Source organism: Cetorhinus maximus, chromosome 9 (genome assembly GCF_964194155.1).
Source record: "Cetorhinus maximus chromosome 9, sCetMax3.hap1.1, whole genome shotgun sequence".
In the NCBI taxonomy this organism is placed as follows: Eukaryota; Metazoa; Chordata; class Chondrichthyes; order Lamniformes; family Cetorhinidae; genus Cetorhinus; species Cetorhinus maximus.
Genome location: NC_135887.1, coordinates 116,511,672 through 116,533,690, shown reverse-complemented (window position 1 = coordinate 116,533,690; position 22,019 = coordinate 116,511,672). Strand labels below are relative to the sequence as shown.

The following is a 22,019-nucleotide window of genomic DNA, read 5'->3' as shown; positions in this document are numbered from 1 at the left end:
CACTACTTCTCTTGAAGGGAAGTGCAAACGAAGAACTTATGTCCCCAAAGACTGTGGATGCTAGCAGTCAATTGAAATTTTCAAGACTGTGCTCAATAGACTTTTCTTGGGAATATAGGATCAAGAGGAGGCTGTTCAGACCCTCGAGCCTCTTCTGCCATTCAGCCTGATCACGGTTGATCTGCATTTTAAGTTCATCTCCCTGTCTTGGTTTTAAAACTCTCAATAAAAGTCTGTGGATTTCAGCTTTGAAAGTTTTAATTTACCCCCAGCCTCAACGGCTTTTCATGGGTGTGAGTTCCAGATTTCCACCACCCTTTGTGTGGAGAAATGCTTTCTGACACCACCCTGAATGGCTAGCTCTAATTTTAAGGTCATGTCCTCTTGTTCTAGACTCCCCCACCTCTCTCTTTACCCATAGCTAAGTTTTATCAAGGGATATGCAACAAGAAATAGTAAATGGAGTTGAGAGCCAGATCAGCCATGATTTAATTGGGTGCTGGAAAAGGCTCAAGGGGCTGAATGGCCTACTCCTACTTTGCTAATGTAATGAGGCCCTCTGGCAATCTCCTTAATTAATTTGGAGTCATCAACAAGTGTTGATATTATTCTTATCTTTTCCTGCTTAGTTGCTGATTTAATTTTAAACTGATATGAGTGAAACCCCATGGGCCGCCAATTTATAGATTGCCTTTGATAATTTTATTGTCCAAATCTTAGGGAAAAAGTACTTTTGAGTGTGCTTAAGAAAGATCTTGGGGATTTCAGCTAGTACCAGGACTAGTGGGTTTGAGTATCAGTGAAGACTAGGGGTGGATTATCCATCCAGGGGCTGGAAATAGAGGTTGGGTTTTTTTCTGGTACCCAGTTAAGAATGATGAGTAGGCTCTCGAAGCTGGAGGGTCTTCTAGCTTGAGAGGAATTGAAGCTGGGAAGGAGGGTAAGTATGAGAGGGGGCACTTCAACATGGTGGCAGCCACTGGGATATCTCCGCAGCTGAGCTGAAGGAGTGGATTCATAAGTCTTGGGTCCTGTGATACAACCTCAGTAACAATTAATTTATCGATGTGTTTCTCCCAGTAAATTTGTTGAACATGAGATGGAGATTAGGGTGGAGCAACGGAACATACCTTCACATTCTCAATAGTAATCCTCCGAGAATGGGTGAAATTTGGAGCTTGAATCTGTCACATAACCTCTTCTGTAGGACTTGCAGTTGATTCTTTACATCCCAAATATCTTCCTTTTTAAATACCACCTGTATTGTGTGGCACCCCAGCACAGTTCTGTTACTGGCCTCTTGGGCTGGTTTACCTGCCAATCTTCTCTTGCTCTTCTTCCCCATGGCGCAAAGGAACTTGATCTCTGCTTGTCACCTCCACCCTGGCAAACAAGCCTAGACCAGGGTTTCACTATTGGAAAAATCCCTGGTGCCAACCTGTATTCCTCCCATCCAAAGGCACAATGTGCTGTCTCAACATTGCCTCCAAGTTCCCCTCCAAGTCACGCACCATACCAACTTAGAAATATATATCGGCCATTTCTTCATCGTTGCTGGGTCAAAATCTTGGAACTCCCTTCCGTACAGCACTGTGGGAGCGCCTTCACCACATGAACTGCAGTGGCTCAAGAAGGCAGCCCACCATCACCTTCTCAAGGGGTACCTAGAGGATGGGCAATAAATGCCAGCCTTGTCGTCGATGCCAGCACATCTCAAGAATGTTTTTTGTTTTAATCATTCAGATTTCATGTCTCTCCTTGTGTTATAGAGTAGAACTTGCCCTAGTTTATCAGATATAAAGACCAAAGGAAAAGTGGGAAACCCAGACAAATTTTGGTGTGTTCCATTTCTTTTGGGCACTGAATCGTTCCTTCAACACCCAAGCAGATTTGCTCTCGGACAGTATGTGCAATGGGTCCCGGTGCAGAATAAATCCACGGCTCGGAATAAGACTGAGAATGCTGCTTCAGAGAATCTCACTGCAAGAAGGCTTTGGTCTCGAGTTCATCTTAAATTTATACAAACTGCGGATGGAATTCCCAGGAGCCGCTGACCTATGCTATCATCCTGCTTTTGATCATTTTATAAAATCTCAAGCCTTGTTCATAACTGCTTTTCTTGTTAAGAATACCATCTTGAATTTCAGTCTCAACTCAAGCAATTTTTTTCTATTTTGATTCAATAAAACTTTTCTTTGCTGATCTGTGAAATGATGGATGAACATAAGGGACAGGCACAGTTGATGGAAACTTGCACAGTTTCAGTAGGCTTATAAACGGTATATAACTGGTTCTGCTAGGTGTTTCAGCTGTGGCTCACTCGGCAGAACTCTGGGCTCTGAACTGAAGGTCAAGGATATGAAGACCCATTCCATAGACTTGGAGATAATTGCCAGGTTGGCTGTTTTAGTGAAGTTGGCTGAGGGATAAATATTGGCCAGGATGCTGGGGAAAACTCTTCTTCAAAATAGTACCATTGGACGTTTTACATCCACCTGAGAGGGAAGATGCAACTCTGAACTGAAATGCAGCACCTGTGACAGTGCTGCACTCCCTCAGTACTGCACTGCAATGTAGCCTAGATCATATGTTGGAGTCTTTGGAGTGGAACTTGAACGAAACACCTTATGACTCATTGATGGAAGTGCTACCAACTGTACCACAGCTGACTACATTAGTCAATTCCATCTTGCTTTGCCATATTATACTTTGATTTGCACAACAGCTCATTCTGAGACCTGGACTGGTTGATGTGTGCAATGGCATTATGCATCGGTAGTCCAGTTAACTGCATTCATTTAATAACGTGGGATCGTGGTGACTCAGTCGATGATGCTTCATTCTCATTGCTGCAGATTGATAACTCTCAGAACATGAGTGCACAGTCAGATCTTTGTCTGGGACCATGAGAGGCATTGATTCCAGGGGAATGTATTGGTGTTACACCAATCAACATGGGTACCAGTTTACATTGATAATGTCAGTGTAAATCAGGTGCAAAATCAGGTAGTATAATGAAAGGAAAATGGGTTAACCTGTCAAAACTACATTTCCTTCCAAATTCCGTCATGGTAGGAAGCAAACCGATGGGTGTTTATTAGGAATTGTAACGATAGTACCCATTTGATACTTCAGCCGTTAGATAGTAGCTAACCAATTCCATCATTCTAACTGTGCACTTCCTTTCACAGAGGAGATGGACTATCAATGGCATAATCCTGAGAATTTTATGAGGTGAATCTTGACCGTTTTGCAATTCTTGGTGATTTTAGTGGGAAATTGTTTGATGCTTTTGCAGCACTCTTCAGTCTGCTATTTGAAATAGGTTAACTTCTCTGTTGTAATAGCAAATGGAGGATTAGCATTTGCGAGCATTAAGTATTTTTCGGTTTACAGTGCACAGTGATATAGAATCATACAGCACAGACGGAGGCCATTCGGTCTATTGTACCTCTTTGAAAGAGCTGTCCAATTAGTTCCGCTTTCCTCTAGCCCTGTAGATCTTTTTCCTTCTCAAGTATTCATCCAATTCTCTTTTGAAAGTTATAATTGAACTGCTTTCACTGGCCTTCCAGCATTCCAGATCGTACATATAGTCCATTCCCTTGCTGTCAGCCTTGTCTTGATGGCTGCATTTCTACGTCTGGTTCAAGAAGTTGAGTAAATTGAGAATGCTCTGATATTTTCTCCACAGTCCTACAAATTTCTCCTATTTTAAAAGTTCCATTGAATCTGCTTTCACGACCTTTCCAGGCATTCCAGATCACAACTTGCTGAATAAATTAACTTCAGTGCACCTCACTGCCTGGCTTTTTTGCCATTTACCTCAAATCTGTGTACTTTGGTTACCGACCCCTTTGCCAGTGGAAACTATTTCTGCCTACCTACTCTATCACTTATCTCTTGGACCTCCCTTTGACCATCTCCAGGTAACCCTCTCTGCTGTAAAGAGAACAATATCTAGGCTCAAATACTCAAATTCCCAAATGTGTAAGGTGCGTTTTTCTTTGGTAACCACAGATGAGCTATTCTTGCCAGCTAATTTATCAAGAATTTAAAAATATGATTGGGAGGTATTTTGGATATTGGCAGGTTAAATAATCTACAGCCAGACATTGTGCACCTGTGAACATAGAAAATTGACGGGAAGAGAAAGACTATTTGGCTCATTGAGCTCGGCCCCACACCAGTGATGACTGGAACGTAATGAGCAGACACTTCCCTTCCGCAGACTCGATGGGCCGAATGGCCTAATTTCTGCTCCTATGTCTTATGGTCTTACCACTCCCCGGTCAACCTGCACGGGCATGTAATCTCCGGAGAGAGGCAGAGAAACCCCTCAGAGCTAATAAGGAAAAAAATTACTTTGTAGAATTCCTCTCTCAGCCACCTCAGGTGATTAAAACCAGTCCAGGAGGTCACACTGATGAAGTGCTCTCCAAAAAGACAATTACCTTCTACGTGATGTGATCTCTGCTCCAGCCAGGAACAGGTGCAGCCAGAGAGTCGCTTTATCTCATCCAACCAGCGGGAGTTATGTTGGTGCACACTGAACCCAACCAAACTGGCAAACAGAAGAGATCCAGTTGCTCTCTTTCTTTGCCAGTTTTCTCTCTCTGTCCGTCCTCAAATTTGGCATTAGGATACACTGTCATGGGCATTGGTTACCCTTTGATACCTTGCCCAAGTGGTTATTGTTGACATGTAAGCACAGGCAGTGAATGTAAATGGATTATTTAACTACAGGGTGCATCAATGCGCCAGTAATTGCTGGATAGGTAACAGGAGTGGGCAACTTCCTCACCAACATCCCACCCCCACCTTTTATAACTAGGGAACAACCAAAGAGTTGGGTGGAAGATCAAATATGAGGCCTTCCTGGCTGAACTACACACAAGAGAAACTTGTTGGGCCAGCTGGTAAAGCTTCGGCAGAGGGGGTAGGGTTCATTCGGTGTTGAGTTTCGGAAATGTGTGGTACTAGCGATCCCACCCACTCTCCCACCTGTGTCCCTCTTCAGATTATGATTCACGGCCTAGCAAGGCATTGCACTATCTTCCTTATTGAACTGTATAGTGCACCCCATACTGCACCTGCCTCTTGTTACCTTCATAAGCTGAGGAAATGATGATTCAAATTCTCAAGAAGGCAAGGATGAAGTGCCCTCAGGAGGGATAAAATGGAAGAGTGGGAGGGAGTCTTACTCAAGCTGTATTGTGGTCTGACCAGAGCTCACTTCAAGTACTGTGACCAGTGCTGGTTCACCATATCACAGGGAGACATCCTGGCCTTTGGGTGGGTGCGGATTAGTTCAGAGAAGAGGGTGATCCCTACATTCAGAAGTCCTAACCATGAGGAATAACAGGAAAGCCTGGTATTTATATTGTCTTTTTCATAGCCTCGGGACATCCCAAAACATTCCACAGCTAATTTTGCAGTATAAGCACTGTTGTAATGCAGGAAATGCAACAGCTAATTTACAAACTGCAATTTGACAATGACCAGATAATCAGCTTTTATTGATACAAAAACAAAAAGTGCTGGAAAAACTCAGCAGGTCTGACAGCATCTGTGGAGAAAAAGACAGAGTTAACGTTTCAAGTCCGTATGTTCTTCTTCAGAGCTTTTAGTGATGTTGGTTGAGGGATGAATATTGGCCATGGCAGCAGGCGGATCTCCCCGGCTCTCTTGTTGAACAGTGTGATGGCAAATAGCATCTCAGTTTCATGTCCGTTCCAAAAGGCGGCACCTCCAGCAGTGCAGCATTCCTCGATACTGCACTGGGAGCGATGCCTGGATTTTGTGCTCAAGCCTGCTTAGTGGGGACTTGACATAGCAGTGAAAGAGTGCTACCCACTGAGCCACAGCCGACATAGGGTAGGCTCCAACTTGTCAGTCTTATAGGAAGATGGCCTTAAGGTAATACTGTCAAGTTGTGGAAGATTGTAAAGGGTAGAGAATTGGTAGATCTGAAACAGTACTTCTAGCTAAAACACAGTAGTTCGCCAGAGGACGCAGGTTGACGCTAGGAAAAGACAAAATTAGGACTAATGATGACAAGTTCTTTCACATAATGAGCGACCAACACATGGAATGGATTTCCAGGTAAGGTAAAGAAAGAAAAAACCTAAGAGACATTGAGGAAACAGTTGGGTGTCATAATAAGGGAAGAGGATGAATTAAGATGGGCCAAATGGCCTTATGCTGTGATGTATTCTTGCTTTTTATATTCTTGCAATTAAAAAAAATCTCCATTACTTCAGAGCATTCTCTAAATAAATTTGAAATATAACCTCATTTTCTGTACTTATTAGGCTCCTGTGGTGTTTAATGGGTTAATAAATCATATGTACTTTATATAAAAAAACAGACACACAAGTGCTGTCATCAGCTGAGAAACCTTTTCCTGCTATAAAAAAAATTGAATTGATTTCTCCTTGTCTGAAAAATGTTAAATTAATTGTAGAACAGCGTTGGGTGCAGTTTCTGAAGTGACTTTAATTAGAGCGTAATTTTTAATGAGGTATTGTAAATCATTTGTAATTGCAATTTAATTTATTAAAAAAAGGACATGATTTCTTATGGAGCCCATGTTTTAATTCCCCTCTCCCTGAGTGACCCATGTGTGTGTGTGTGTGCGTATGTGTGTGTGTGTGTGCAAGTTATCTGTGGAACACTTTTGCAATTTAAAGGTTAATTAATGCTAACTGGTCTGCATTTCTGTCTGGACTGGTCACTAATGAGGAAGCAGCAGATATATTAATGTCTTGTTAATGCCATGATTTTGTCTCTTTATCTTATTGTGCATGCACTCAGGGTTGACCCTGTCCCATATGACACTCCGAAACCAGCGGGCCACACACGATTTGTCTGCGTCTCAGACACACACTCCCGAACAGATGGCATTCAGATGCCGTATGGGGACATACTGCTTCACACGGGTGATTTTACAGAGCTGGGACTCCCCACGGAGGTTAAGAAGTTCAACGATTGGTTAGGTAAGAGTCCACTTTTTTTTATATCGCTCTTTGTGACCCTAATTAACCTCTGTTGTACAAATGCCATTCACAATTTTGATAATTAAATCAAAGTACCTGATGACTGCAGGTTTCTACAATGGGAACGTGGGATTCAAATTAACAATATTTTTTATCTTCTTTACCTCCCCCACCGCCCCCCTACTCCCTTCCCCCCAGCCCCCCAGCTGCACCCCAACGAAAGCATGCTTCCTAAAATTTATCTTATCATAATCACTAATTCTTGAGAGAAGCTGAGGGAGAAAAGGGACACAATGGAATATCTGAAGTGCCTCATCCTGGGGCCAGTTCTTCAAGCATTTATTATGCACCTCCATTCTGTCCCAAATCACAAGTAATGAACAGGTAATGGGAGGAAATGAATGCTGCCTTTGATCAGGCTAGGTGACAGACTGAAGTGGAGAAATGCGCTCTCCTGTCACTTATCCTTTGCGGCAGTTTTCCTAAAGTAGACTCTCTTCCCATGGGGAAAAAGACTAGTTCTCCATGAGTTGAAGCCTCAGCAGTTACCCACTTGCAATTGTTTCTTGTGGGCTGGGGGAGATTCAGCCCGCTGCTCCTGCATCTCTGGATTAAAACCAATGCCAAAGCCAAGAGGAAGAGCAGCCCCCACTTTTCCAAACACCTCCTTGGAATCTAAAAGAGTACGTGAGAATGGGAGTCGGGCCAGTCAGCCCCCTTAGTCTGTTCCATTATTCAATGAGATTGTGACTGATCTGTATCTTAACTCCATCCTCCCGTCTTGGCTCCAGATCCCTTGCTTATCTCCACAATCACCACACCCTCAACTTCTCTCTTCCCCCCCCCATCCGCAGTAGCTTTTAGCTTTTTGTTTTTAGCCCTTAATACCCTTGGTTAGTAAAAAATCTATTGATCTTTGATGTAAAATGATTGATTGGACTAGCATCTACTGCTTTTTGCGGGAGATCCTTTATATGAAGAAGTGTTTCCTAACTTCTCTCCTGATTGCCTGACTCTGCTTTTATGGGCTGGATTTTATGTCCTTCTGCTGGTGGGCTTGTAGATGGTAGGGGGGCCCCATAAAATTCAGCGGGTGGCCTTTTCACCACCTACTCACCCGCGCCATCCTGTCTGAAATCTTACAGGGGGCAGGGGAGGCACTGGATCGTCCACCTACCCTTATACCTATTGAAGACCTTAAGCAGCCAATTAATGGTTACTTAAGGTCTTTATCCTGCCATTGCTACTATTTTACCCTCCAGAGGGGGAGGCCCATGCAGTGTGGGAAGCCTGGCTGCTTCAGCTGTGCGGCCTGGGGTCTGGCAAGTAGGGGGGGATCCTTCTTTCAGGTCTCCTGGGCTCACTCTTGACTTTTTAGCATGGGGGACAGGCACCATGGCACCCCATAAAATCCAGTCTTACTCCATTAGACTCCCCCACCAGCAGAAAAAAACAGTGAGATTTGGTGTGGACTAATAGACAGGTGTGTAGGAGACACATGGAAATGCATCAGTTCTTATTTGTGTGTCTGTGAACTCCACCAACTCCATGATCCTCTGAGAGCTCAGCCTCTTGTTTATCCCCTATTCCTTTTGAACCACTTTTGGTGGCCGTGCCTTTCGCTGCCTGGGCCCTAAGGTCTAGAATCCACCCCCACCGCCCCACAACTAAACCTCCCCTCCTCTCTACCGCCCTCTCCTCCTTTAAGGTGCTCCCTAAAACCTACCTCTTTTACCAAGCATTTGGTCACTATCCTAACATCCCCTCTTTGGTCTCCTATCCTAATGTCTCCTCCTTTGGTCACCTGCCCTAATGTCCCCTCCTATGCCTCAGTGACAATCTTGGTTTGGTAAATGCTCCTGTGAAACACCTTGAATCATTTTACTATGTTGAAGGTTCTATACAAATGCAAATTGTTGCTGCTGCTATCATCTTAAGGGTGCATTGACACCGCACTTGTTGTGCCAGTGAACAGAGGTGTCGCTTTGCGCTGACACTGTAATTATAGTGCAGGTGCAGTCTCACTCTGGAGAGCGGTGGCGGGAGGGACTGGAGTGGGGAAGGGAAGTGGGGGATAATGGAAACATCCATGTGGTGGAAATGTCTTGTTATTCTTTTATTGGTTTGGCACACTTGGACTTGTTGGACCATCTTACATAGCAGTAGATAGTCAACCATGTTGGTGTGGGACTGGAGTCACATGTTGGCTACACTGAGGTAAAGATGACAAGTTTCCTTCCCTGTAAGGACATTAGTGAACCAGTTGGGTTTTTGAAATAAAACTACCTGAGAAATATTGATTATGATATTATAGAAACACCTAATACTTAGGGATCAAATTCCTTCCTCTGCTGTTTTGACAGGGGTGTCAACTTGCATAAATTTAGATTGTGAATCTTTGGAAGTCTCTAATCCAAAGAGCTGTGGATGTTGAATCTTTGAGTATATTCAAGGCTAAGACAGATTTTGGACTGTAGGGGAATTGAGGGATCTTGGTGTAGCAGGATGTACATAGTTAGGATAAAGACTGGGGGGAGATGTAGCAGGATGTATATAGTTGGGCTAAAGACTTGGGGGAGTTATAGAGCAAAGGGTTAACATCAGGAGCACCTGATGCTAATGTAACTACTGCTGTAACCAAGATGCAACCATCATATGATTAAGTAAACGAGACCTCGTGGGAAGCAGAAGTACAACCTTGTATAGAATACTGAGATGTACGCAGATCTGTAAATAAACAAGAATGTTTTTCACGAATAACAGTCTATGGTAGCGTTCTTAGGGTAACAGGCAAACGCTAAAGAAACCTATTCTAAACCCCAAACACAAGATGACACAATGGGGATTAGGTGGGAAAGTAGAGCCGAGGTCAAAGATCAGTCATGATTTTAATGAACAGTGGAGTAGACTCGAGGGGCTGAATGGCCTAATCCAGCTTTCATTTCTTATGTTTTAGTTCTTATGTATATTTTGATGCTTCAGTTGTTGAAATGGTGGAGAGAAGTATTTGATGTGAATTCATTGAGCATTAGTATGAAAGCATCATCAATAGAGCTTCCTATCCCTACAGGTGATCAACAGATCCTTATTTGTAGTTATCTACATTATGGATTCCTGGTCCGGCAATGTCTCGATTTAAAATTGTCGTCCTTGTGTTCAAATTTTTCTCACCCCCACCCTCTCTTTGTAACCAACTTTATCCCTCAGCTGTGAGGTCTTAAGCTCCAAAATCGCCTCCCTAAACCTTTCTATTACTCTACCTCCCTCTCCTCCTTTGAGGCGCTTCTTAAAACCTACCTCTTTGGCCAAGCTTTCAGTGACCTGTTCTAATATCTTCTTAAGTGACTCGGTGTCAAATTTTGCATGATAACCGCCCCTGTGAAGCATCTTGGGATGTTTTACTACATTTAAAACCGCCAAATAAATATAGCGTGTTGTGGTTATTTCTCACCTTTTTGACTCCTCATTGGACAAGGATACATAAGACACATCAGGACTGAATTTCAGTGCTTGGGCACTTTGCCATAGGCAAACTAGGCAATGGGCAAAGCATACTCCTATATCACAATGTGTCCACTTTTCCAAAAGCTCACCACCTGTGAGGTGCTTTACACCTTTGCACTGAAGAGGAAATAATCCTTAACATTGCCCCCTAGCCACCCTCCTCTACACAAGTTTTAAAGTTGTCCAACAGGCCGCACCCATTACCTCCCCTCCCCCCCTCCCCCATCCCAGTAAACAAACGGGTGAATTGTCGACCTGGTGACTGTTTTCCAATTGCTCTTTTACGCTAGTGATTGAAAGCCTTTATCACACATTCAATACCTGTGAGCTAAAAGCCTTTTTATACTGTTAGTGAAACAATGGGAATGCACCAATGAGTGGTTGATTATGCTTTGTAATGCGGTGTTTGCTAATACTGCTATTACTTTTTAAGTGGTGAGCTCCATTTGTTCTCCTTAAAGAACAATGGGAATCTACCATTCCTGCTTTGACATCTATTGTCATGTAACCAGAAGCCCATGGCAGGTTGTGCGAAATAGATAGATGGTTAGAACACCATACAATGGAAGATCTTTAATGAAAAGCAGTGGCTGGTTTCTTCAGTTATTTATTAGCCTTCCTTTCACTCAAGTTATCTGTCAGTGGAACTTTGATCAGCGAGTGGGAGGTAACATCGGCTCCTTGTGATTTTTCAATTCTTTATCGACAACAGAGTTGTGATTAGGCAATGGGGTTCTCCAACTCCATCTATTTGTTGTTTCAACATTATGTAAAAGATGCATGTATATAACACCATTTATGATTTATGGCCATCCCAAAGTGCTTTACAGCTAATGAAGTACTTTATAAGTGTACCCAATTAACGCACAGCAAGCTCCCGCAAACAGCAACCAGATAATCTTTCGTGATAAAAACAAAAAGCTAAAAGCTACTGCAGATGCTGGAAATCCAAAACAAAAACAGAATTACCTGGAAAAACTCAGCAGGTCTGGCAGCATCGGTGGAGAAGAAAACAGTTGACATTTCGAGGCCTCATGACCCTTCGGCAGAACTGAAGTATAGTTAGGAGAGAGATGAAATATAAGCTGCATAGCTTATCTTCCGTGATGTTGATTGAGGGATAAATATTGGTCATGGCACCAAGGAGAACTCCAATTCTCTTTGAAATAGTGCCATGCGAGATTTTACGCATAGCTGCGAGAGAAAACAGGAGCTGGGTTTAACATCTCACCTGAAAGACACCACCTCCAATGCTCAGCAATTCCTTGGCCCTGCAATGGGAGTGTCAGCTGACACTTTGTGCTGAAGTGGAGTGCAGGTCTCAAATCCCTGACCTTATGACTTTGAGGCAAATGTGTTGCCCAGTGAGCCATGGTTGACACCCAAGCCAGGTGTCAGCCATGGCTAAGTTGCTAACACTCTCTCCCTCTCCTCTGAATTACTAGGTTCCGGCTTCTAGTCCCACTCCAGGGTTTGAGCACAGAAAATTAAGGCTGACACCCCAGTGCTGTTCTCTGGGAGGAAGTGTTAAACTGAAGCCTCGTTTTCCTGCTTGGGTGGATGTAAAAGATTCCATAGCAGTATTTCAAGGAAAAGAGGAGTTCTCCTTGGTGCCATGGCCAATATTTATCTCTCAGTCAACATCACAAACCAGATTTTGTGGTCATTATCTCATTGCTGTTTGTGGGAGCTTGCTGTGCTCAAATTGGCTGCTGTGTTTCCTACCTTACAACAGTGACTACACTTCAAACGTAAAGCACTTTGGGACATCTGGCGGGCATGGAGGAAGGCTATACAAATGCAGGTGTCTTTTTTTTGCCATTTAACCATGTGCGATAAGCTTTTTGTTCTGTGAATAAAATGCATGCCACGATATGGTGTGATTTTTCAACAAAACTTTAGAAGCTGCAATTAAAAGATTAAATTATTTGCTTGAAGTCTATCCTGCACAGAAAATGGAATCTTGTATTGACATATTTAAAAGTAATGTTCGATTGCACTCAGCTGTAGCCTGAACAATCAACCTCGAGAGTGGAAAATGTAATTTATTTGCAATAATTGTATTTTGCTTTCTTGCTGCTCAATATACAGTAAGCTGATTTCAACGTTCCATTTCTTTATGATTAGTGAAAAAGCGCCACATAAATTGATCTGTGATGCACACAGGGGATATTCCAGAATTTCAAAAACTGAGGGATGGCTTTTATTATTAAATTGTGAAGGATTATGCCAGCGTCTGCTATAGTTTCAGGCTACCCTAGTACCTCGCAAAAAGAAGTTAAGTCTATAACTTGTTTATTAAGGGAAAGTATTGAGGTTTTTTTTTTAATAGTGTTTGGCCTTTAAGCGACTGAGAGTGTAATATACTGTGTGCCTCCATATTATTAACCCCTTTTCTTACAGAAGCTATAGAAACTGTTATTCCTTTCTGTCTGTTCTAGAAACAAAGAAAGGCCCTCCCAATTGTAAAGGAGATTTGCTTCTGAAACAAGCTTACTCAGATCTTGGAACAGGAGGAGGCCATTCACTTGAGCCTGTTCTGCCATTCAATGAGATCATGGCCGGTCTGTATCTTAGGGCAGAATTTTTAGTCCCATGGGCAGGTGTGTGCCTTACCCGATTGGGAGTAAAATAGTGCGCGATGAGGTCGGGCGAGCGTCCCGACGTCATCGCGCACTCGCGCGATATTTCGCTTGGCAGCGCGCCCGCTGACAATTATAGAGGCCTATTAAGGCCCTTAAACAAGTAATTAACTTGTATTTTTCGCTTCCCGCTCAACCGTTCGGTTGACAGGCTGGCGAATAGGCCAGGCGGCCTTTGCAATTTTTACAAAACCTTGTCCACGGGCGGGATGAGGGTTTCCAATGGTAAATAAAGAAAATAACTTCTTTTTAAGCATAATTTTAAACATGTCCCTCTTCATGTGACTGAGTCATGTTTATATCATTTGTAAAATGATTATTTTTGTATTTAAAATTCTTTAGCTCCCTGAGGCTGCTCCGTGCCTTCAGGGAGCTTTCAGTGCGCGCTCCCCACCTTCAGCGCCCTCGCTCCTGCCACCTCCACCCTGGCAGCGCTGAGGCTCTTAGCGTGCACTTCACACTGGCTGGCTGGCTATCAATTGACAGTGTGAAACCATGGCTGGAGCCTGATCGTGGCCGGCTGACCGTTTTGCCGATATTCTTGGGCCCACCCGCCCGACAAAGGGAAAATCCTGCCCTTAGGTTCATTTACCCACCTCGGTTCTGTAATCCTTAATACCCTGGCCTGACAAAAGTCTATCAATGCCTCAGTCTCAAAATTTTCAATTTGGCTCCCAGCCTCAACAGCTTTTTGGGGGAGAGGGTTTCGTATTTCCGCTGCCCTTTGTGTGAAGACTTGTTTTATGGCAGCGCCTGGCTCTAACATTTAGGCTATATACCCTCTTTTGGACCCCTCCCCACCAGACGAAATCGTTTCTCTCTATCTACTCTATCAACTCCAGTCACCTTTTTATCACCTCAATTATATCACATCTTAATCTTCTACACTGAAAGCAATGAAAACCTAGTCTGTGGTTCCTAACCTTGTAATTTAACCCCATTAGCCCTGGTATCATTCCGGTGGATCCAGGCTGGATCCCCTCCAAGGCTAGTATATACTTCTGAAGGTGCAGCGTCCACACAGTTATTCCAAATTGGGTCTAATCAGAAATTTACATAACTACAGCATAACTTTCGCCCCATTGTATTTAAGGCCCCTTGAGATGAAGACCAACTTTCCATTAGCCTTTTCAATTTTTTTGATTTTAATTATTAATTTGTACCTTTTGAAGTTGCCTTTTATCTGATTGTTCCAGTATGGCAGTGTATTCTTGCATTGGGCATCCTGCTTATCCAAGTAGAATTCAGTGATAGTCTTGGATCATATTAATAAGGGCCAAGGCTGGCTTTATAGGTCTTCAGATTACACAGGAGAGCTCCCTCAGCAATGAGTTTCATTGATTTTGGAACTGGGTTTGATCTACTGATTCCAGCTCTCTCCCTTGGTTCAGGGGTACTGCAGCTGACTTGCTACAGTAGGTGGATTGATCTATTAGCAGTGTGATAGTGTAGTGGTTATAACAGGCGAGCAGCTGATGGATTGTTGATTCTATATCCAAAATCTCAAATTCAATAAATCTGGTCATTACTTTCGAAATGGTGAAAAGCTAGAAACCGCGAAGGTTCAAGGGGACTGGGGGGTCCAAGTACACAGATCATTAAAAAGTCATGACCCATACAGAAAATAATCAAACAGACTAATGAAATGCTGGCCCTTCTATTTAGAGAGCGAGGATACAAAGGGATCAAAGTCATTCTTCAGCTACACAAAGCCTTGATTAGATGACACATGGAGTACTGTGAACAGGCAGCTTGCCACCACCTTCTCAAGGGCGATTAGGGATGGGCAACAAATGCTGGCCTTGCCATTGATGACCACATCCCCTGAAAGAATAAATTTTTAAAAAAACATTCTGGGCACCACACCTTAGGAAGGGTATTTTAGCCTTGGAAGTGCAGTGTAGATTTACCAGAATGGTGCTTGGACTCCAAGGGTTAAATCTCAACAAACAATGGTTGTACTCATTGGAATTTAGAAGGTAGGGGTGATTTGATTGAAGTTTTCCAGATATTAAGAGAGAATGATAGAATAGATAGAGAGAAACTATTTCAGCTGGTGGGGGAGTTTAGGACGGGGGACATAATTAAAAAAATTAGAGCCAGACCTTTCAGGAGTGAAATTAGGAAATACTTCTATAGACAAAGGGTGGCAGAAGTTTGAAACTCTCGCCTACAAATGGCAATTAATGCTAGACAAATTGTTAATTTTAAATCTGAAAATTATAGATTTTCATTAACCAAGTATTAAGGGGTATGGGGGTGAAGGTAGATATATGGAGTTAGCTGCAGGTCAGCATCATCTCATTGAATGGCAGATCAGACTCGAGAGGCTAAATGCCCTTCCCCTCTGTTCCTTGTGTTCCTAATTTGTTCATTGTCACCAGAAAAGAAAATGACCATTAAAGTTGCCAGATAGTGGTAAAAACCCAACTGCTTTTCTGACGGAAGGGAACTTTACACATATGTCCAATCCGGCTTACCCACGACTCCAGTTACAAGCTATGTGATTGGCTCTGCAGTATTGCAGCAAAACACTAAGTTGCAAATAGTTAAGGGGAGGTGGTGGTAGTGGCGTAGTGGTATTTTCACTGTACTGGTAATCTTGAGATCTAGAGTAATGCTCTGGGGACCTGGGTTCAAATCCCACCATGAAATTTGAATTTAATAAAAATCTGATTATGACCATGAAACCATTGTCGTAAAAACCCACCTGCCCTTTAGCGAAGGGAAATCGGCTCTGGCCCATATGGGTGACTCATAAATGGCCTAGCAAGGCACTCAGTTGTATCAAACCACTAAAAAGGAATGAAACCTATTGGATAGTCCCAAAATTGGGAGAGCTGTCAAACTCATGGGATCATAGCTTACAGATCATGTCCCAGACACCACCATGACCATCCCTGGGTATGTCCTGTCCTACTGGCAGGGCAGAGGTGGCGGCACAGTGGTATACAGTTGGGAGGGACGTTGGCCTGGGAATCCTCAACATCGACTCCGGCCCCATGAAGTCTCATGGCATCAGGTCAAATGTGGGCAAGGAAACCTCCTGCTGATTACCATGTACCGCCCTTCCTTGGCTGATGAATCGGTGCTCCTCCATGTTGAACGCCACTTGGAGGAAGTACTGAGGGAGGCAAGGGTGCAGAATGTACTCTGGCCAGCTTGGTCTGTGGTGGTGCTACCAAGCCACTCTTGGTGATGGATGGGCATTGACATTCCCCACCCTAAAAGGCATAGCTGTAAGGCAAGTGGTGAGGGAAAACATACTTGACCTCATCCTCACCAACCTGCCTGGTGTAGATGCATCTGTCCATGACCATATTGGTAGAAGTGACCACCACACAAGTGGAGACGTTTTCACATTGAGGATACCCTCCATCATGTTCTGTGGCACTACCACCATGCTGAATGGGATAGATTTCAAACAGATCTAGCAACCCAAAATTGGGCATCCATGAGGTGCTGTGGGCCATTAGCAGCAGCAGAATTGTATTCAAACACAATCTGTAATCTCATGGCCTGGCATATCCCCCACTCTACCATTACTATCAAGATAGGGGATCAGCCCTGGTTCAATGAAGAGTGCAGCAGGGCATGCCAGGAGCAGCATAAGGCATACCTAAAAACAAGGTGTCAACCTGGTGAAGCTTCAACACAGGACTGCCTGCATGCCAAACAGCAGAAGCAGCAAATGATAGACAGAGCTAAGTGATTCCACAACGCATCAGATCTAAGCTCTGCAGTCCTGCCACATCCTGTTGTGAATGGTGGTGGACAAGTAAACAACTCACTGGAGGAGGAGGCTCCATAAATATCCCCATCCTCAATGATGGAGGAGCCCAGCACAGCAATGCAAAAGATAAGGGTGAAGCATTCGTAAAAATCTTCAACCAGAAGTGCTGAGTGCATTATCTGTCTCGGCCTCCTTCGGAGGTCTCCAGCATCACAGATGCCAGTCTTCAGCCAATTTCGATTCACTCCACTCAAGAAACAGCTGATGGCACTGGACACTACAAAGACTATGGGCCCCGACAATATTCCAGCAATAGCACTGAAGACTTGTGCTCCAGAACTTGTCGTGCCCTTAGCCAAGCTGCTGCAGTACAGCTACAACACTGGCATCTACCTGCCAATATGGAAAATTGCCCAGCTATGTCCTGTACACAAAAAGCAGGACAAATTGAACCTGGCCAATTCCTGCCCCATCAGTTTACTCTTGATCATCAGTAAAATGATGGAAGCGGTCATCAACAGTGTTATCAAGCGACACTTGCTCAGCAATAACCTGCTCACTGATGCTCAGTTTGGGCTCTGCCAGGGTCATTCAACTTCTGACCTCATTACAGCCTTGGTTCAAACATAGACAAAAGAGCTGAACTCCAGAGGTGAGGTGAGAGTGACTGCCTTTGACATCAAGGCAGCATTTGACCAAGTGTGACATCAAGGAGCCCTAGCAAAACTGGAGTCGGTGGGAATTAGGGGGAAAACTCTCCACTGGTTGGAGTCATACCTAGCACAAAGGAAGATGGCTGTGGTTGTTGGAGGTCAATCATCTCAGCTCCAGTACATCACTGCAGGTGTTCCTCAGGGTAGTGTCCTCAGCCCAACCATCTTCAGCTGCTTCATCAATGACCTTCCTTCAGAAGTGGGGATGTTCGCTGATGTTGAATGTTCAACACCATTTGCAACTCCTCGGATACTGAAGCAGTCCATGTCCAAATGCAGCAAGACCTGGATAATATCCAGGCTTGGGCTGACAAGTGGCAAGTAACTTTACGTCAGTTCTGATGAAAGGTCATCAACCTGAAAAATTGGTCGGAATTTTCCCAGGCCCGCGAGGCTGCTTCGGCCGCGGAAGCCTGAGGAAATCCAGAAAGTCTGGTCGACTCCCCAATATACTCCCGTGTCTGAGCACATTTCATGGACGTGGACTACTGGGTTCCCAGCAACTCGTGGTGTGCTCTGCTACAATGGTAGCTGCCTCCCTCCCACTAAGATTCCTCCATGGCACCAGTGCCACTCCTGCTGAGTGCCAGCAGCATTGCCCACATTTGCAAAGGCAGCCGGTGGCCTGATCCACAGGCCACGCCAATTGGACCTCCCAAAGCTGAAACCCAGCTGCTGTCCCTCGTCAGACAGGGCTCTCGGAAGCGGCTTCTTATTTGGATGTCTCCTGGTAGAGTGCGTCCGGCGTCCTGCCGCTTGCCCTTCTGACCGGGAATTCATCCTGATGGTCAGGGTCGACTTGCTAGTGGTAAAATTCAGCCCATTTCTGTATGTTTCTATCTCATCAGATGCTGCCTAAGCTGTTGAGTGTTTTCAGAATTTTCTATTTTTAAGGACGTCTCTGCAGTAAGCAAGACAACTTTCAGATTTCGCTTATCATGGGATCACAACATATTACAGCAAAGAAGGGGGCCATTTGGCCCATCATGCCTGTGCCAGCTCTTTCAAAGAGCTATCCGATTAGTTCTACCGCTCTAACTGTTTCCCCATAGCCCTGTGTACAATTTTTTTCCTATTCAAGTAGTTACCTAATTTGCTTTTGAAAGATACAATTCAGCCTACTTCCACAGCCTTTCATACAGTGCAGTGCAAATCATAACATCTAGCCACAGTGACTGAGCTTCCACGACCCTCTAGAGTAGAGAACTCCAAAGATTCGCAACCCTCTGAGTAAAGCTTCTCATCTTGGTCCTAAAAGGCTTCCCCCTTATTTTGAAATTGTGTCCTCTGGTTCTAGACTCCCCAGCCAGGAGAAACATCTTACTTGCATCTACCCTGTCTGTCCCTTTAAGTATTTTGTAGGTTTCATGAGATCACCTCTCATTCTTCAAAACTCTAGAGAATGCAGGCCCAGTTTTCCCAATCTCTCTTCATAAGACAGCCCCACCACCCTGGAACAAGTCTGGTGAACCTTCGTTGCACTCCCTGTATGGCAGTAATATCCTTTCTGAGATAAGGGGACCAAAACTGCACACAGTACTCCAGGTCCAGTTTAACCAGGCTTCTATACAATTGAAGCAAGATTTAACTACTCCTATACTCAAATCCTCTTCCAGCTGGTGCCATGGAATCTTTTGCATCCTCTGAGAGTGTAGGCGGGGTCTTGGTTTAACATCTCATCTGAAAGACAGCACCTCCAACAGTACAGCCTTCAGTATTGCATTGGCAGTGTCAGTCTAGATTTTGTGCTCAAGTCACTGGAGCGGAACTCGAACGCATAATCTTCTGACTCGAGAGGCAAGTGTGCTACCAGCTGAATGATGGCTAATTCTTATTATCTGATCTTAGGATGTGAGTATCATTTGGCAAAATTGAAATTGTTTGTCCATGCCTAGTTGTCCCAAGAAGGTGTTGGGACAAATTGAGTGGCCTTCTGAAATACACTAGAGGCCATAGAGTCAATCACATCATGTAGAATTGGAGTCGTATATAGGCCAGAATGGGGAAAGGTGGAAGATTCCCTTCCCTGAATGACATTAGTGGAACCAGGAATGTTTTAACCATCAAAAGAAAATGATGGGATAGATTCCTGTGCACCCGTTGTGGGTCATCTGCACCCATCCAGTACTTCTCTTAGTCAGAATATAACTTAAGTTGCCACAGAAACATACAGAACTATGCGTTGTTCTGTTGAGCATATTTTCAATGTGAAACCGAATGTATTATAAAAAGACTTAATATTTCTTTATATCTGCAAGCTTACAATGTTTAGCTTCTATGGGAGCACAAGAGCTCAGTGTTGAAGCACACTTGATGTTCGCTTCCCATGAACTTGGGTTCTGAGGCTTGAGGCCAACAAAACTTGCTTGATGCGCTTGGTGCATCCCCAGTGTGGCTGGTGTGCAGTTGGCTGATTTGTGACAGGGTGTGTGGTGGGGTAGTGCCCTGACTTTAATGCAAATGACACAGCCATCCTGTAATGTGGACAAAGTTGCTGCGCAATGTTCTAGGCACTTGGTGCCCGTTTGCAACAGGCGTTGAAACAAAGGCTGCCATTTAAAAGTACTTTTCAACTCCCCCCTGCCTGCTGCTCTTCACTCTCCACCCTCCAACATCAGGTGTGTGTGCCTGCCAGAATGAGGCAGCAGCCCTTTACTGGCATCACCTACACTTTGGAAAATGGGAAAATGAATGGGGTAGAAAAGCTAAAGAAATCCAGGGATACAGGTGAACAAATCATTAAAAGCAGATTGGGGCCTTTTTCATTAGACAAGGGAAGGCATAGAGGTGACTTGATAGAGGTCTTTAAAATTATGAATTGGGTTGGAGTAGGTCAATGTGTAAAGAATGTTTCTACTTCCAGTAGAACCCAAAAGCAGGGGCTATACATACCAAAATAGTTATGAATAAATCCAATAGGAAAATGAGGAAAAATTTCTTCAGTCAACGTGGTTTGAATGTGGAACTCACTACTGCAGAAAGTGGTTGAGGCAAATATTTTAGATCCTTGCAAAACAAAACTTGATGAGTTCATGAGAGAAAAGAGAATAGAACGATATGTTGAAAGGCTAAGATGAGGTAGTTGGAATGGGAGGTGACTTGTGTGGTGTATACAAACCAGGATAGACTAGTTGGGCTGAATGGCCTGTTTCGGTGCTGTATGTTGTATGCAATCTTTATTATAAATTCTCTCATTATCAAATTAATCTGTCTTTAGTACAAAGGACAGCAGCAGGTGTAAGCTTAGATATTTATTCACTTATTTTACCTCAGCAAGTATAACGATTAGACACTTTGAATTGAAAGATCACATTTTACTTCATAATTGACAACAAATGTTGCAGTTGACATCGAGAATGTTCTGGCTGGGCAGTACTGCATGTTTCAAATCTTGGAGAATGGTGAACTTAAAAGCTGAACATCCCTTTGATTTAACCGGAGAAAGTCAATGGGGTGATCTCAGTGCACAGTGCTGCTGTGGTCTTGGGGGCTCCCTCAGTGTCTTGCTGTCACTGAGTGCCATTCAAGGGTTGGGATGCATCTCTGTAACCTCCTCCAGCCCTACAATTCTCCAAAATCTCTGTGCTCCTCCAATTTTGGCCTCTTGCACATCCCTAATTTTCATCACTGCACCATTGGCAGCCGTGCCTTCAGCTGCTTAGGCCCTGAGTTCTGGAATTCCCATTTGAAGCCTCTCCACTTTACTGTTTCTCTGTCTGACCAGCTGAGCAATGCCTCTATTTTAAAATGCTCGTTCTTCTTTTCATCCTTGTTTTACGCCCTGGAACATCTCTCTTATCTGCTTTAAGAAGCTCCTTAAAATCTGCCTCTCTGACCAAGCTTTCGGTCATCTTCCCTTATGTCTCTTTATGTGGCTCAGTGTCAAACTTCTATCTAATTCTGCCATTGTGAAGCATCTTGGGACATTTTGCTACTTTGAAAATGCAATATAAATGCAAGTTGTTATCATTGTTATTGCTGACTGTAGCACTGTATCTCAGACCTATGCGCATGTCTGAAAGAGGATCCTCACAGAAATAACTCCGTGGTGTCTGGTTTTGGTTGCTGTGACTACCACACGTGTTCCGTGCTTAAGTTGCGCTACTCAAGGGCAGCATGTTGACCGCAGTAATTCTTCTGGGTACCTCTGCTTCTCCTGAAAGCAGCGTAAGAAAACCTTGAGCTCGACGAAATTTGACACCACTGCAAAGTTTGAATGCGCAATCTGTGTTGACGGAGATCAACAGTCAGGAGTCGTACCCATTTGTCTGATGCTCCCATCTCCACTATTTTCACAGAGATGCTAGCTCATTTGGGATAAACAGGTTAACTGCTCCATTAAGAAAGACCTTGCATTTATATATTGCCTTTTACAACCTCGGAATGTCTCAAAAGTAGTTTTTAAGTGTAGTCACCATTATAATGTAAG

At 43.8% G+C, this 22,019-nt stretch overlaps 1 protein-coding gene across 1 annotated transcript in view; it reads left to right on the top strand.

Moving 5' to 3' along the window:
• LOC144684955 (metallophosphoesterase MPPED2) overlaps nt 1–22,019 on the top strand; it is a 192,168-nt gene that overhangs the window by 27,762 nt on the left and 142,387 nt on the right. Inside the window, exon 3 of the mRNA XM_078549412.1 lies at nt 6,817–6,998. Coding sequence (XP_078405538.1) covers nt 6,817–6,998 — 182 coding nt within the window. The remainder of the gene's footprint in view (nt 1–6,816; nt 6,999–22,019) is intronic.